Source organism: Ranitomeya variabilis, chromosome 6, assembly GCF_051348905.1.
Source record: "Ranitomeya variabilis isolate aRanVar5 chromosome 6, aRanVar5.hap1, whole genome shotgun sequence".
NCBI classification, from domain to species: Eukaryota; Metazoa; Chordata; class Amphibia; order Anura; family Dendrobatidae; genus Ranitomeya; species Ranitomeya variabilis.
The window spans coordinates 538,596,891-538,614,426 of NC_135237.1; the positions used below are offsets into that span (position 1 = coordinate 538,596,891).

Genomic DNA, 17,536 nt, shown 5'->3' on the forward strand with positions numbered 1-17,536 from the left:
TGGCAATTACATGAGGACCCAGAGGGTCTGTGCTGATAACGAAGCATGAAGCCAGGGTGGGACTAGCAGCGACCAGAGCGAGGTTCACGGCAGGACAAGACGCAGCGCGGCCGGGGAGGTCTCCTCACTCACATATGGACTGGTAATGTAAGGATACGGGGGAGGGAGGGATTTGGGAACATTCACACGCTGCAGATCGGTTTTTGCAATAATTCCTGCTAACGTCTATTCATCTGTATGGAGTTTGCAGAAACACTGGTGGGTGATGGATTTACTGGTAACGTGAATGGGACCGAAACACATCTGTAATCAGAACTTCAGAAACTGGGTGCAAAGTCCTGCTGCAACAATAGCAGCACCATCAGGTGCCATGGTCGGCCAGGTTCCTTGAATTCAGCCCTATGACTGAATTCTGTCCAAATTAGAGGTGCAGGTAAGAACACCAGATACAGCTGTGATGTAGAGGTCCCGGGGCCAGCAGCCACATCGGTAGCCCAACTAGAGCCCTACGATCCTCCTACCTGCCGGCATCCTTGGCGCCTCTACTAAATAGTAGGCATACATCATGCATGTGTAGGACTCTATTAGGAAAAAAAAAACAGGAATTCCTCCTGACTCCCCATACACATGTATGCCCAACTCAGCTGAGCGTCCATATGCCCTGCATGAGCAGAGAGGGAGGTGGAGAAAGCCTCTGCCAAATATCTCTGGAGGCGGCTTATCTGCCTAGAGAACAAATGGGTCAGATGTGCTAAAATCCAAACGTGATCCTGGGGGAGAGAGGAGGGAGGCCCCAATAAACATTAGATAGTCGGCCAGTCCCACCGAAATCCATGCCTGTACCCAACGTCAGACTGATGCGTGAGCTTCTCACATTTAAGGCTTGAACGCCCCATCAATTACCCAAATGAAGGGACAGAAGGTACAGCCAGATGGAGCCGCGCCCGTGTTATCAATAACGAGCTCACCGCTAACTCTGCGGACAGTCAGGGTCTCTCAGGGGTGGGGTCACCACTAATTAGATACCAATGGCCCATTTTTTTAGTTTTAAGCCCAGGAACACCCCTTTAATTATGCCAAGATGCGGCACTAATGGGTCTTCACTTTTTGGCATTTATACAGTAAAAACCTATAAAGCTTTACATACTTTGCCCTTACTGGAAAAGATCAGGAAACCACAATCTTCTACATGAAAGAAAACTAAACACGTTGAATCTGTGTCTCAGCAATGGAATAATATCTGAACAGACGCAAAGGCTACGCTGCAGTCTAGGTCCATGTCTTCCCCCTACGCTGCAGTCTAGGTCCATGTCTTCCTCCTACGCTGAAGTCTAGGTCCATGTCTTCCTCCTACCCTGCAGTCTAGGTCCATATCGTCTCCCTACGCTGCAGTCTAGGTCCATGTCTTCCCCCTACGCTGCAGTCTAGGTCCATGTCTTCCCCCTACGCTGCAGCCTAGGTCCATGTCTTCCCCCTACGCTGCAGCCTAGGTCCATGTCTTCCCCCTACGCTGCAGCCTAGGTCCATGTCTTCCCCCTACGCTGCAGTCTAGGTCCATGTCTTCCTCCTACGCTGAAGTCTAGGTCCATGTCTTCCTCCTACCCTGCAGTCTAGGTCCATATCGTCTCCCTACGCTGCAGTCTAGGTCCATGTCTTCCCCCTACGCTGCAGTCTAGGTCCATATCTTCTCCCTACGCTGCAGTCTAGGTCCATATCGTCTCGCTACGCAGCAGTCTAGGCCCATGTCTTCTCCCTACGCTGCAGTCTAGGTCCATGTCTTCCTCCTACGCTCAGTTTAGGTCCATGTCTTCCGCCTACGCTGAAGTCTAGGTCCATGTCTTCTCCCTACCCTACAGTCTAGGTCCATGTCTTCCCCCTACGCTGCAGTCTAGGTCCATATCTTCTCCCTACCCTGCAGTCTAGGTCCATGTCTTCTCCCTACCCTGCAGTCTAGGTCCATGTCTTCCCCCTACGCTGCAGTCTAGGCCCATGTCTTCTCCCTACCCTACAGTCTAGGTCCATGTCTTCCCCCTACGCTGCAGTCTAGGTCCATATCTTCTCCCTACCCTACAGTCTAGGTCCATGTCTTCCCCCTACGCTGCAGTCTAGGTCCATATCTTCTCCCTACCCTGCAGTCTAGGTCCATGTCTTCCCCCTACGCTGCAGTCTAGGTCCATATCTTCTCCCTACGCTGCAGTCTAGGTCCATATCGTCTCCCTATGCAGCAGTCTAGGCCCATGTCTTCTCCCTACGCTGCAGTCTAGGTCCATGTCTTCCCGCTACGCTGCAGTCTAGGTCCATGTCTTCCCCCTACGCTGCAGTCTAGGTCTATATCTTCCCCCTACGCTGCAGTCTAGGTCCATGTCTTCCTCCTACGCTGCAGTCTAGGTCCATGTCTTCCCACTACACTGCAGTGTAGGTCCATGTCTTCCCACTACGCTGCAGTCTAGGTCCATGTCTTCCCACTACGCTGCAGTCTAGGTCCATATCGTCTCCCTATGCTGCAGTCTAGGTCCATGTCTTCTCCCTACGCTGCAGTCTAGGCCCATATCGTCTCCCTACGCTGCAGTCTAGGTCCATGTCTTCCCCCTACACTGCAGTCTAGGTCCATGTCTTCCCCCTACGCTGCAGTCTAGGTCCATGTCTTGTCCTACGCTGCAGTCTAGGTCCATGTCTTGTCCTACGCTGCAGTCTAGGTCCATGTCTTGTCCTACGCTGCAGTCTAGGTCTGTGTTTTCCCCCTTTGCTGCAGTCTAGACTCAACTCGAATTCTGCATTTTCCCCTATTCCTATACCAATCAGTACAGATAAATAACTCTGACTCACCTCTTCAGGAAATAGGTGCAGCCTCTGCATCATGGTTCTCCTATAAAGGTTTTTGGGCAACATCCCATTTGTAGCCAGTCTAACGATCTGAAAAATAAAAGGGATATGTGGTTATCATAAATATCAAATCCCCATCACAGGACACGTATCCTACTGACGTCAGATACACCTAGGGTCCTAATACTAAATATCCTGCTTTGTATGCTGCTCATCTGACATATTAACACCTTTTTAATTTTTTATATCAAAGGGATCTTTAGTAAAATCTGTGTCCACATCACTTTTGATCGCTGTAGATATAAATAAAAGAACCACAAATCTCTGATAGAGAGTAAGATATCATTTTATTTGCCCTAAGGCATAATAACAAACAAACAAAGAAACAAAACCCAACATAATTCAAACAGTCTTTTTTCCAAATGTATTTTTGTGTCTTCCGTTCCTATGGCATCTCCTTGGTAACAGACTACAAACAATCCCTGTGTAGTCTGATTTTACCAACATGCTGCCTTTTATTTGTCCCCGATGTCTTAACCTACTGACTTGCTTGCTATCATAATGGGTTTGATGGAAACGATTTAAGATTCAGGATCAGACTATCCATAGGTCTGTATAAGAGATGTGAACATAAAACGGTGGGGTATGTATAATTAGGATTATTCTTTTTTTTTTTTTAGGATTATTTTTTTTAGAATTATTCATTTTTTTTTATCTTAGTTGCACTGAAGTGCTAAAAAAAAGGTCTGGAAAAGGTGGAAGTGACCTAGGGATATCCGGCAAATATGTGAAGGTATCATAGATGCTTCCTATCTGAAGGCTTTCCTAAGCGGTGTTCTTCATCAGGACTCCCGACAGCTTCTTTGTATCTTCTTGACACGAGACCTTGCAGTATGATTTATTAGTGTCAGATTACCAAGAGGGGCACAAACAAGCAGGGGCCGGCTCGCAGGGAGGATTACACAACATATGAGACTGATCTGTCAGGAGAGAGATTAAACCCCCCCTAGAGAGGAGGAATGTGACAGGTGACACCCCCCCCCCGCTAATGATGGACACGGAGCCCTGGATGAATATTCGTACATTTCCTACAAACATGAGAGACTCTTCCAACTTGTAGGTATAGGACATGGTCGGCTGAGCTTTGGTATAAGGGTGGGGTGTGGACTTCATGGGCTCGTCCATAGGAAAGGTGTGGGAGCAGACTGTGAGCCCCCCATGACTGTCAGCTGCTTAAAGGGGAAGAACAAGCAACTTTACAAGTTACTTCTCAAGAACAGAGGAATTTTTAGTTCTATAGTTTAATTCTTGTTGCCAAGAAAACCGTCCACCTCTGCCGTCTATCGGTGGTCCCGTAACCGGGGGGCGCAGCTGGCCGGATCTTACGATGCTGCCGAGACAAAGCTGTGTCCTATTGAAGTAAATGTGATGGTGCTGCCATATTAGTCAGTAACTTCTTAAAGGGAATCTGTCAGCATGTTCTTGCTATGTAATCTGAGAGCAGCATTATGTAGGGGCTGAGATCCTGATTCTAGCGATGTAACGCTTACTGGGTTGTTTGTTGTCATTTAAAAAAAAAAAACAGTGTTTTATCAGCAGGAGATTATCACTACAGGACTAGCTGTCTCGTGCCTCCGAGTCCAACCAAGGCCCCATCACTGACTGGCAGCTTTCTGCTTATGCACGGTATCTACAAAAACCAGCCAATCAGGACGGGGCTATAGAGAGCACAGCATTCAGAGAACTGCTAGATCTGTAGCAGAGAAATATGTGATTTTATAAAAACTGCAGCCCAGTAAGTGATACATCGCTGGAATCAGGATCTCAGGCCCTACGTGATGCTGTTCTCAGATTACATAGCATAGATTCCCTTTAAGGGAAGGGGGTAATAATGAAGTAATGTGCAGAGTGCCACAGTACAGGGAACTACGAGTCTATTTTATTGGCCAATGTGATAAATGAAGAAGTCCACACTAGCAGAGCTTACGTGCAGTCAGCCGTGATCTGGGAGCACCTCCATTGCTGTGGCCAGAAGATGCCGTCAGCCGGCCTGAGCCCAGGTGTGTATTATGGAGGTAACATGCCATATGATGTGCCGCTCCCACCTACGGGCACAAAATATTTCTACAAAGGACATTTCTATGACTGTGAGACGTGTCCAGAGCCGCTGCTGGTACAAGGGAAGGAGCTAAATGCTAAGCTCTACCGCCATCTAGTGCTTACGTTCTACAGCTGCACGGAGGAGGCAGAAATACAGACATTTAGTCATTATTATGGCCCCTTATTTTACAGCAGCCCCCGCACACACATCGCATGCACCTGAGCTCACAATCTCCCCATCTCCAGCCATTATTACAGGGAGTCAAGGGTTCAGGACAGGTAGGAGGAGAACCGCGCTCACTCCAGGCAGAGGTTACCCTCCGCTTCACCTGAAAGTTACGCGGATTTCTGTGTTTTTTTTTTCCTTTTTACAGATCCTCTCCTAGTGGAGAATACATAAAACTGGGCGATGAAGGCATTACACCACCGATCCACAGGAGAGATCATTGCAGGATCCTTAGAGATCTGGTGGCTCCTTGTCCCGTGTGTGAATGGAGAAGATCCCGTCCATTCACCTCTACAGATGGCAGTGTAGAACCGGAGGGTGCACATGTGCAGGGGAACACCAAACCCCAGGGTTCATGATCGGTGGTGGACTCAGGATCCCACAGCCGTCCTCCTATGGAGCGGCGATGTTATTGATGGGAAATATTAGGGGCTTTGATATTCATGGCTGTAAAACCTGAGGCATTGGGGAGTGAGACCTCCGACTGAAAGGGCTGAAGAGCTCCAGAAACAAACAATGCCCAGGCGTAGTGACGAGTACTGCCCAAAATACATGGAGCTGTTCTTCACAAGTAATCAGCAAACTCTGAGCACTTTTTTTTGTAAAATTTGCTGAAAAATATTTTATTGTCATTTTGCAGAGTCTTGAAGGCTGACTTATATCCATCGAGTTCAACCTATAGTATGACATGCTGAAACAGAGGAAGGCAAAATACCAATGGCCGGGCACCAATAGCTCCATATGAGGGGAAAAAAATTACAACTCCTTTTGTGGTGAATCAGCCATAACAACATAATACAGCAGTTAGTTTCATAGTCTCACTGCTCACACAGTAAAGAATCCATAGTCACTGCTCGTACAGTAAAGAATCTACAAGGTCTCAGCTCATACAGTAAAGAATCCATAGTGTCACTGCTCGTATAGTAAATAATCCATAGGGTCTCAGCTCATACAGTAAAGAATCCAGTTTCACTGCTCGTCTAGTAAAGAATCCATAATCACACTGCTCGTACAGTAAAAAATCCATAGTCTCACTGCTCAGACAGTAAAGAATCCATAGTGTCACTGCTCGTACAGTACATAATTCATAGTGTCACTGCTCATACAGTAAAGAATCCATAGTGTCACTGCTCGTACAGTACATAATTCATAGTGTCACTGCTCGTACAGTAAAGAATCCATAGTGTCACTGCTCGTACAGTAAAGAGTCCATAGTCTCACTGCTCGTACAGTAAAGAATCCATAGTCTCACTGCTCGTACAGTAAAGAATCCATAGTCTCACTGCTACTACAGTAAAGAATCCATAGTCTCACTGCTACTACAGTAAAGAATCTATAGTCTCACTGCACGTACAGTAAAGAATCAGTCTGAGGATGGAGAAACCTTCTATCCTCTAGACGTAGTGTATCCCCCTTGACGCTGTTGCAGGCCTAGGTGTAAACAGCTCATTATACAGACTTCTGTACTGTCCTCATACTTGTACATTGTAATAAGAAGCTGCTAAGTCTTAATTTTTACAAACTGAATTTTTTACAAAAAGAAAAGCGGCAAATAACGATTCCTCTTTTTCTGTGACAGGAGAAGGTAATACGCCGTGTTCTGAGTCCGAGCTGTGATCTTTTTTACTAGGCAGCAGGTGAAATCTTAACTGTCAAGATCTACCCTCCCCATATTTCACATTTCTCCCTCCAGCGAGGAGAAGAAAAATATTACCGTCACTAAATGATTTATGCAGCGAGTGGCAGTAGCCTCAGGTCGGGTGCAAAGAGAGGATGACTGACGGCTCAGATCTGTCCAACGATCGGATGGGCACCGAGCGAAGACTACACTTGTCCCGTCACGATAGGGAGGTGATAGGGGTTAAGAGTATGGCATGTTCACAATTTGTAGCAGAAAAAAGGAGAGAAAAAAAGAAAATAAAGATTAATTTATATGGCACCTGTCAGTCTGATGGAGCCATTACATTTAATGTATGTGAACTCTTAAAGGGGTCATTGAGCGTCTCTCCTGTCACTTCTGCACGGGAGGCTAGAAGACCTTCTGATATCGAGGCCTTTTTCTTATCCAAGACCATATGTGTAGCAATACCTATAGACAGGTTAGGACCATCCCTAAGGGTACACCTTGTCACGGTGGGCACACATTGACGCGGAGGGCACACCTTGTCTCAGTGGGTACACCTTGTCGCGGAGGGCACACCTCGTCGTGGAGGGCACACTGTCGCAGTGGGCACACCTTGTCGCAGTGGGCACACCTTGTCGTGGTGGATACACTTTGTTGTAGTGGGCAAACCTTGTTGCAGTGGGCACACCTTGTCGTGGTGGGATTGCCAATACATTAACAGATGCCCAGTCGTTTTTCTGCAATTTTCTTGACTGCGCATTGCAGATTTGTCAATTTCTTTGCTTTTTTTTTATGACACTTACAGTCATGGACAAAAAAAAAAAAGTGTTGGCATCCTTAAAATTTTTCTCGCAGAAAAATATTGCAATTACACGTTTTATTATACACATGTTTATTTCCTTTGTGTGTCTTGGAACAACACAAAACAGAGGGAAAAAAAGGCAAATTAGAAAATTTCACACAAAACACATAAGAGGGGACAGACAAAATTGTTAGCAACTTTACAAAATTGTGGGCAAAGAACTTAGTTTCAAGTATGTGATGTTCATTCAACTCACCTGTGGCAAGCAACAGGTGTGGGCAATATGAAAATCACATCTGAAACCAGATGAAAAGGGGAGAAGATGGCTCAGTTTTTGCATTGTGTCTCTGTGTGTACCACACTAAGCATGGAGAACAGAAAGGAGAAGAGAACTCTCTGAGGACTTGAAAACCAAAATTGTTGAACATTATCAACAATCTCAAGGTCACAAGTCCATCTCCAGATATCTTGAGGGTCCTTTGTCCATGGTGCGCAACGTAATCAAGAAGTTTACAACCCATGGCACCGTAGCTAATCTCCCTGTATGTGGATCACAGTGAAAAAATGATGAAAGGCTGCAACACAGGATAGTCCGGATGGCGGGTAAGCAGCCCCAATCAAGTTCCAAAGAAATGCAAGCTGTCCTGCAGGCTCAGGGTGCTTCAGTGTCTGTGCAAACTATGCGTCGACAATTGAATGAAATGAAACGCTAGGTAGGAGGTTCAGGAGGACCCCACTGCTGACACAGGCAGAAATAAAACTAGACTGAAGTCTGTCAAAAATGTATGTGAGTAAGCGAAAATCCTTCTGGGAAAGAGTCTTGTGGACAGATGAGACCAAGATAGAGCTGTTTGGTACAGCACATCATTCCACTGTTTACTGAAAACGGAATGAAAAAAGAACACCGTACCTACAGTAAGACATGGTGGAGGTTCAAAGATGTTTTGGGTTGTTTTGTTGCCTATGGCACTTGGTACTTTGACTGAGTGCAATGAGTCCGGATCTAAATCCCATTGATTACCTGTAGAAAGATCTTAAAATTGCGGTTGGGAGAAGGCACCTTCAAACATGAGAGACCTGGAGCAGTTTGCAAAAGAAGAATGGTCCAAAATTCTAGTTGAGAACTGTAGGAAGCTTATTGATGGTTACAGGAAGTGACTGATTGCAATTATTCATTCCAATGGGTGTGCATCCAAATATTAAGAGGAGGGTGCCAACAATTTTATCAGGGGTTTTGTGAGAAATTATGTCCAATTTGCCATTATGTCTCTGTTTTTTGTGGTGTTCCAGTACACACAAAGGAAATAAATGTGTATAACAAAACATATGTAATTGCAATAATTTTCTGGGACAATTTCAAGGGTGCCAACACTTTTGGCTATGAATGTACATGAAAAAAATAAATAAAACATCAAAATAATCTTGTTTCTCAAGTTCTACCTTTCTCCCAACAACCACTCCCTCTACCCCCGGTATGGTGTTCTCCATTCATGTGTGGCTTATGTTCCAGTATTAGGAAGGAGCACAAAGATCTGCAGGACCCTGGTCTCTCGGCTACGTCACTAGTCGGTGGCAGATGGATGTGGCCTCTGAGGGCCTCCTCAGCACCTTTTCTGATTTGTAGGCCGGGTACAACTCAGTTGTCGCAGGTTGACGCTGTGCCGAGCCGACTAATGAGACGACTCCAATGACTACTCAGCAAGAGATCAGGATTTACTGCAATCTGCGACCATCTGAGCTGTCAGGGATAATCCATTCCATTAGGAGACGATAGAATAGTCAACACTTACGGCGGTGGGATCCTTCCGGTGGAGAACAAATGCTGGGACTTGTTTAAAGCCTCCAGGATATCTGAAAAGAAAGAAACAAGAGGACATGATGGAGAATTCACTCCGAGTAGACTCTGGTCAGGTCACATTCTTGCATAATAAAATGCATCTATACGTGGACTGCGGAGATAATCTGACCATGACCCGGCTGACTTCTTCAAGTGTATGGAACCAGTTCACCATCCACATCAATGTCATCACAACTATGTGTCACTGTTCACATTAAAGGAGACAGTAGATTCTTCTGAATTTGGCGATTTGGTCACTGGCATTAACTACACCTTACATGCACGGCTGTACGGGCAGGAACCTAAAGTTTAAGGTGACGCTCTGATTACATTTTCAGAATTAGTAACGTAGATCAGGTTGAGTCATGTACAAAGACAAGTTTCCCAGGCGATCTGTCTCACAATACAATATAGAAGAACCTATAGAAGAAAACAAAGTTCCCTTCTGATGTCACTACTGGCTTTACAGCTATTGGCTAAAGCTGTTCCTCACAATCCTCCTGCTCTGCAGCTATTGGCTGAAGCTGTTCCTCACAGGATTGCTGCTCCTCACTGACTTCCTGCTCTGCAGCTATTGGCTGAAGCTGCTCCTCACAATCTTCCTGCTCTGCAGCTATTGGCTGAAGCTGTTCCTCACTGACTTCCTGCTCTGCAACTATTGGCTGAAGCTGTTCCTCACTGACTTCCTGCTCCGAAGCTATTGGCTGAAGCTGCTCCTCACTGACTTCCTGCTCCGTAGCTATTTAGCTGAAGCTGCTCCTTACTAACTTCCTGCTCTGCAGCTATTGGCTGAAGCTGTTCCTCAGACTTCCTGCTTTACAGCTACTGGCTGAAGCTGCTCCTCAAATCTTCCTGCTCCGCAGCTAATGGCTGAAACTGTTCCTCATAGGATTCCTGCTCAGCAGCTATTGGCTGAAGCTGCTCCTCACTGACTTCCTGCTCTGAAGGTATTGGCTGAAGCTGCTCCTCACTGACTTTCTGCTCTGAAGGTATTGGCTGAAGCTGCTCCTCACTGACTTCCTGCTCTGAAGTTATTGGCTGAAGTTGCTCCTCAATGACTTCTTCCTCTGCAGCTATTTAGCTGAAGCTGCTCCTTACTGACTTCCTGCTCTGCAGCTACTGGCTGAAGTTGTTCCTCAGACTCTCTGCTCTTCAGCTATTGGCTGAAGCTGCTCCTCACTGACTCTCTGCAATGCAGCTATTGGCCGATGCTGCTTTTCTCAGACTTTTGGCTCTGTAGCTATTGGCTGAAGCTGTTCACAGAATTTCTGAAATGCTGTGGAGGCTAGCAGCAGGGGAATGCGCGACCATACAGTTGACGCAAGATGCCAATCACTCAGATGCGCCCCTGAAGGCAGACATTGAAAAAAAACCACACTTTAAGAATGGGGAGCAAAACTCCTCGTCTCCAGTATCGTGGGGCCTCTTTTGGAACACCCCCGACCAATCACACGACTGTGACATTCATGGTTAAAAATCTTGTAAGTCGAGAGGTTCTCACTGTTCACTTACCCCGTATGTGAGGAGTAAACCTTCTGTTCCCATTTATTTCCAGAAAAGGCGATGTGTCTGGTGTTCTTCACCACCACGTGGTCTCCGCAGTCACCTGCACAACACAGACCAAGCCCACAGTTATAGGAGGAGTCCAGATATTACCGCACTACACAGACGTGGCACATGGCCACAGCGGGCAGTGACTGGCTGCAGCGGTCATGTGAAAGGATGTATGACAGACACATTACGATTGCAGGTCACCGTGCCAGCAGAACATCGGTGCTGGCACGGTGACTAATAGACTAGTATCAGTTTTGACTTTCAGGAAACCCATACAACCCTTTCAAAAACCCGAAAACCTCAATGATGTGGCAGCAATTCCTTTATTGCTCCAATGCATCTAAGAGAAGAAATAAGGCAGCATTCTCGCCAACTACTTCAGCTTCTATGCAGACTTATGCGTTTCCATAGCTACAGACTACAAACAAAACTGGTGTGTAGTCTGACTCCGCACCTTACTCTCCTCCCCCACTGTCTGTAGAAAACGTGACAGATGGAGCGGGGCAATAAATGTCCTCTCATTGATAATTTGTCATCTGCAAAAATGGCAGGCGATTTTTTATTAACGTGTACCTGTCCTTTCATACAAAACCTGTTAAAAATCATGTTCTTGCTGCCATCAGCCCCCTATAAACAGGTTACAACTGCACTGGATGCACATACTGGTCTAATATGTTCAGGAACTGTCCTGATCACCATCTGCAACTTGCCACACACTCTTGTGCAGGGAGCAGTTTCTAATCATCTCCATTCTGCCAGAACGAAAGGTGCTGGAGCTTTCTTTTCCCTCACTTTCCAGCATGTATTGAACCAGTCATTGTACAATGGATTACCTGTCCCACGGTGGAAGCACACCTCTCTGTTATGCCTGTATGAATTTTCAACAGACAACAGGGCAGAAACAGAGACAAAGCGCCGTCCCCACTTCATGTAGTGACAAACCCTGCCTGCACCTCCTGTAGAGAGACAAAGTTCTGCCCCCACTTCCTGTAATCCATCTGTGTCTCTGAAAGAAGGGAGACACCCAGCGGCCTACGGCAGAAAAAAAAAACACCTAGGGAGCTACAGAGAAGAGAGACTCCATGGGCCCTTCAGAGAAGAGAGACAACTAGAGGCCTACAGAGACAAGAGACCTACAGAGAAGAGAGACTCCATGGGGCCTACAGAGAAGAGTGACGCCTAGGGGCCTACAGAGAAGAGAGAAACGTAGGGCCTACAGAGAAGAGACTCCATGGGGCCTACAGAGAAGTGACACCTAGGGGCCTACAGTGAAGAGAGAAACGTAAGGCCTACAGAGAAGAGAGACTCCATGGGCCCTTCAGACAAGAGAGACAACTAGAGGCCTACAGAGACAAGAGACACACTGAGAAGAGAGACTTCATGGGGCCTACAAAGAAGAGTAACACCTAGGGGCCTACACAGAAGAGAGAAACGTAGGGCCTACACAGAAGAGAGACTCGTAGGGGCTTATACAGAAGAGAGACACGTAGGGGTCTACACAGAAGAGAGACACGTAGGGGCCTACACAGAAGAGAGACACATAGGGGCCTACACAGAAGAGAGACACGTAGGAGCCTACACAGAAGAGAGACACGTAGGAGCCTACACAGAAGAGAGACACGTAGGAGCCTACACAGAAGAGACACGTAGGAGCCTACACAGAAGAGAGACACGTAGGAGCCTACACAGAAGAGAGACACGTAGGGGCCTACACAGAAGAGTGACACATAGGGGCCTACACAGAAGAGAGACACGTAGGGGCCTACACAGAAGAGAGACACCTAGGAGCCTACAGAGAAGAGACACACCTAGGGGCCTACAGAGGAGAGACACCTAGGGGCCTACAGAGAAGAGAGACACCTAGGAGCCTACAGAGAAGAGAGACACCTAGGAGCCTACAGAGAAGAGAGACACCTAGGAGCCTACAGAGAAGAGAGACACATATGAGCCTACAGAGAAGAGAGACACCTAGGGGGGCTACAGAGAAGAGAGACACCATGAGACCTACAAAGAATAAAGACACCTAGGGGTCTACAAGAAGAGACACCTAGGAGCCTACAGAGAAGAGAGACACCTTGGAGCCTACAGAGAAGAGAGACACCTAGGAGCCTACAGAGTAGAGAGACACCTAGGAGCCTACAGAGTAGAGAGACACCTAGGAGCCTACAGAGTAGAGAGACACCTAGGAGCCTACAGAGTAGAGAGACACCTAGGAGCCTACAGAGTAGAGAGACACCTAGGGGCCTACACAGAAGAGAGACACGTAGGGGCCTACGGGAAAAGAAAAACACCTAGGGGAGTACAAAGAAGAGAGGCAACTAGGGACCTACAGGAGAAGAAAAACACCTAGGGGACTACAGGAGAAGAGAGACACCTAAGGGCCTACAGAGAAGAGAGACAACCAGAGGCCTACAGAGACATCTAGAGGCCTACAGAGACGAGAGACTTGCAAAGAACTCGAGAAAACTAGATACTTACAGAGAAGAGAGACACCTAGGGGCCCTACAGAGAAGAGAGAACTAGGGGCCTACGGGAGAAGATAAACACCTAGGGGATTACAGAGAAGACTAGACAACTAGAGACCTACAGAGGAGAGAGATACCTAACAGTCTACAGGGAAGGGAGACACCTAAGGGACTTTGGGAGAAGAAAAACAACTAGGGGACTACAAAGAGAGACACCTAGGGCCTACAGAGAAGAAATACAACTATTGACCTACAGAGAAGAGGAGAAGAGAGACAACTGGAGACCTACAGAAAAGACAAGACAACTAGAGACCTACAGAAAAGATAAGACACCATGGAACCTACAGAGAAGAGACTCCTGGGGCTTACAGAGACACCTAAGACCCACAGGGAAGACGAGACAACTAGAGATCTACAGAGAAGACGAGACAACTAGAGACTAGTGATGAGCAAATATACTCATTACTTGAGATTTCTCGAGCATGCTCGGGGGTCCCCAGAGTATTTTTTAGTGCTCGGAGATTTAGTTTTTCTTGCCACAGCTGAATGATTTACATCTGTTAGCCAGCATAAGTACATGTGGGGGTTGCCTGGTTGCTAGGGAATCCCCACATGTTATCAAGCTGGCTAGTAGCTGTATATCATTCAGCTACGGCAAGAAAAACTAAATCTCCGAGCACTAAAAAATACTAGGAGGACCCCCGAGCGTGCTCGAGAAATCTCGAGTAGCGAGTATATTCGCTCATCACTACTAGAGACCCACAGAGGAGACACCATGGGACCTACAAAGAAGAGACACCTAGGGCCTACAGGGAAGAAAGACAACTAGAGATCTACAGAAAAGACAAGACAACTAGGGACCTACAAAGAAGAGACACACCTAGGGGGGCTACAGAGAAGAGAGACACCATGAGACCTACAAAGAATAAAGACACCTAGGGGTCTACAAGAAGAGACACCTAGGGGCCTACAGAGAAGAGACACCATGAGACCTACAAAGAATAAAGACACCTAGGTTCCTACAAGAAGAGACACCTAGGAGCCTACAGAGAAGAGAGACACCTAGGAGCCTACAGAGAAGAGACACCTAGGGGCCTACAGAGAAGTGAGACACCTAGGGACCTACAGAGAAGTGAGACACCTAGGGGGGCAACAGAGAAGAGAGACAGCTAGGGTCCAACACTCTGGGGTGATCTGGGGGGATAAGACTCCATAATGCATTAGCTCCGTGATTTGCAGACTGCCCATTTATCACATTATCTATCCAATAAGAGCAGGTTGTCTGGACGCAGAGGGATCATTTCAGAAAATGTGGAAACCTGGTGATCAGAGACGACTCCAGAATATGACAAGTGTGGCGTCGGTACACAAAGTACACTATTTCCACTATGAAGGGAATTTCCTACAGAAAGGTCAGATGAAGGTAAGAGGCGGCCTCCATTACCGAATCCTTGGTATGTGTAAATAATTCATTTCCATTATCCGTGTGTCATTCCTTCCTGCCTCGAAGAGGAAACCATCATGGCGACCAGCGAAATCCATCGCTCGTATCCATTATCCAATCTAAAACTACGAGATCAATCACCAGCTTGATGTCGAGGCGCGTTCATCGTCCTGCACCATGAAAATGTGTGTCAGCACCGACATAGTAATGTGATAACAGTCCCGGGACCCCCGGGGGGAGCGGCCGGTCGTATCTATAGACATAGTGTAAAACTTTTCACCTGCACAATTAACTAAAAAGCCTAAAACATGAGATGCAGATATATCCCAGAGCGTGAGGATAGCGATCTCCATTCCTGACATTCCGGTGACTGGAGACATTAACCCTCAGTACAAGATATCTACTGACATGGATCAGGAGATGAGGCAAGTGTGGGCGGCCATCACCAGAGACCCCCATCGACATGAACGGAGTCAATCTCGCTTGTGTGGACACCTCTCCATGCATCAGGTGGATCCCAGAGGAAGGACTTGCATCCATGAGACACTTATCACTGGGTTATAGGAGAGATGCTGAGCAGAGAAAAGGCCAAAAGGGCTGCAGACCCTCAAGGTGGCCCTGACAACTAGACGTTGTTATTTTTCTTGATCTGTGGCCCCCACCCATACACTGGCATGCGTTCTCCATGCACATACAGGAGGAGGATGAGGGCACCTCCGGTGGTGGCAGACAACCTGCAGCGAGAAAAAGGATTGGGCATGCTGAAATCCAACATGCCCCATCCTTCAGTTCCTCCTTGGAATACCCACCATTTTATATTGGTGCACTATAAAGGTAAGGTGATGCAATTTTTGATAAACAAATTTATGGGGAAAAATTATCAAAAAAGGTGCAAAGTGAATGTAGTAAAGTTGTCCAAACTGTTTCGGCTCAAGCCCACCCAAAAGCCAACCTTCCCCCTACCCTCTACAATGAGGCCTCTCATTATACCAAGAAATTTTTCAGACAGATGCCCGCGATGGTTGCCCCTTTACAGTATCCTGTGGGCACGCCGAGGTAAGACGCACATTACACAGTATCATTTTCTGTGCAGGATGCTCTCATACGGGGCACTGGCACCAACAGAGACATGCTGTCGGGGGAAGCACTGGCACACCAGAGGCAAGCTCTTGTAGGATGCACTGGCACTGCCAGATACAAGTTCTCATAGAGGGCACTGGCACCGCCAGATGCAAGCTCTTGCACGGTGCACTGGCACTGCCAGATGCAAGCTCTTGCACGGTGCACTGGCACTGCCAGATACAAGCTGTTGCACGGTGCACTGACACTGCCAGATACAATCTCATGCACGGTGCACTGGCACTGCCAGATACAAGCTCATGCACGGTGCACTGGCACTGCCAGATACAAGCTCTTGCACGGTGCACTGGCACTGCCAGATACAAGCTCTTGCACGGTGCACTGACACTGCCAGATACCAGCTCTTGTCCGGTGCACTGGAACTGCCAGATACAAGCTCTTGTACGGTGCACTGGCACTGCCAGATACAAGCTCTTGTACGGGGCACTGGCACCGCCAGATGCAAGCTCAGGTACGGTGCACTGGCACCGCCAGATACAAGCTCTTGCACGGTGCACTGGCACTGCCAGATACAAGCTCTTGTGCGACATTTCACACATTTCATGACTTTTAGCAGCTGTCATTCAGGTATTCTGATATGATAGATGGTTCCCCGGAACAGTCGCCTTGTGCACAAGTCCTAACACCTCCTATGGGACACTGCACAGCCGATGGCCATAGCGACAGAATCTGCTGCACACATCCAGCTCACAGGGGGAAGCGAGAGCGTGTTACGGAGGATGACTCATGGCTGCCATAAGCGCCATCCATGCAGTCCTGCAGTTACTCGTCACCACCGCAAAGGCTTCCAATGATCTGACGGATGGTATCGCGGCCCAGTGACCCTTAATCAGGCTGTCGTCAGCGGGGGTCTCCACTTATACAGCTGCTTGGTGATTTACAGTGACCTGAGCCCGGTATTTCACACTTGGACTATAGACTGTATCTTGCAGGTAGGAGAAGCCACGGAGCACATTTCTGTTTACCCACAGTTTCCTCCAAGACCATGGGGTCACCAGGAACACAACATTTAGCCCAGAAACACGGCCAACTATCTAATGAGTATGAGTGTGTCAATCTCCCCACTGAAAATTTACAACGCAGGGTTAAAGCTCCTCCTAAGTCGGGAATCCTTGGAAGACAGAAGCGTTTTATTACAGCTTCTGTCTTCTCCTTTGTTGGCTCCACAGACCTCAGTGAGCGCTGTACAACAAGCTGAAGCATCTGTAGGACCTGGAGATCACACAATCTTCGGGTCTCTATCGACATAGCAGACTTGCTGAGTCCTAGTAGTCACCTCTGCCAGTGACGGCCATTTCCACCTGTAACCAGGGTCTTCTATGGACGCACCAGTTACAGACGGGAAAAAAAAACAACAATAAAAGAAAATATATTTATATCTCCCAGAGAATTTTTATGATCTTTTTGGGGAGAAATTATGTAAAAAAAATATAGAAATAAGTATAAAAACAGCTGCTAGAAAAAAAAAAAAAAACATATGAAGTACACCCCCTCTGAAAAAAAAAAGAAAAAAAGGTTTGT

General features: G+C 47.1%; 1 protein-coding gene across 2 annotated transcripts in view; it reads right to left on the reverse strand.

The window, feature by feature from the left end:
- Positions 1–17,536, reverse strand: part of MRPL13 (mitochondrial ribosomal protein L13) — a 31,855-nt gene that overhangs the window by 8,006 nt on the left and 6,313 nt on the right. For both annotated transcript variants that reach the window (XM_077271158.1, XM_077271156.1), the window contains exons 3-5: positions 10,925–11,018; positions 9,366–9,426; positions 2,827–2,913 (exon numbers count right to left, since the gene is read on the reverse strand). In XM_077271158.1, the coding sequence (XP_077127273.1) occupies positions 2,827–2,913; positions 9,366–9,426; positions 10,925–11,018 (242 nt within the window). The remainder of the gene's footprint in view (positions 1–2,826; positions 2,914–9,365; positions 9,427–10,924; positions 11,019–17,536) is intronic.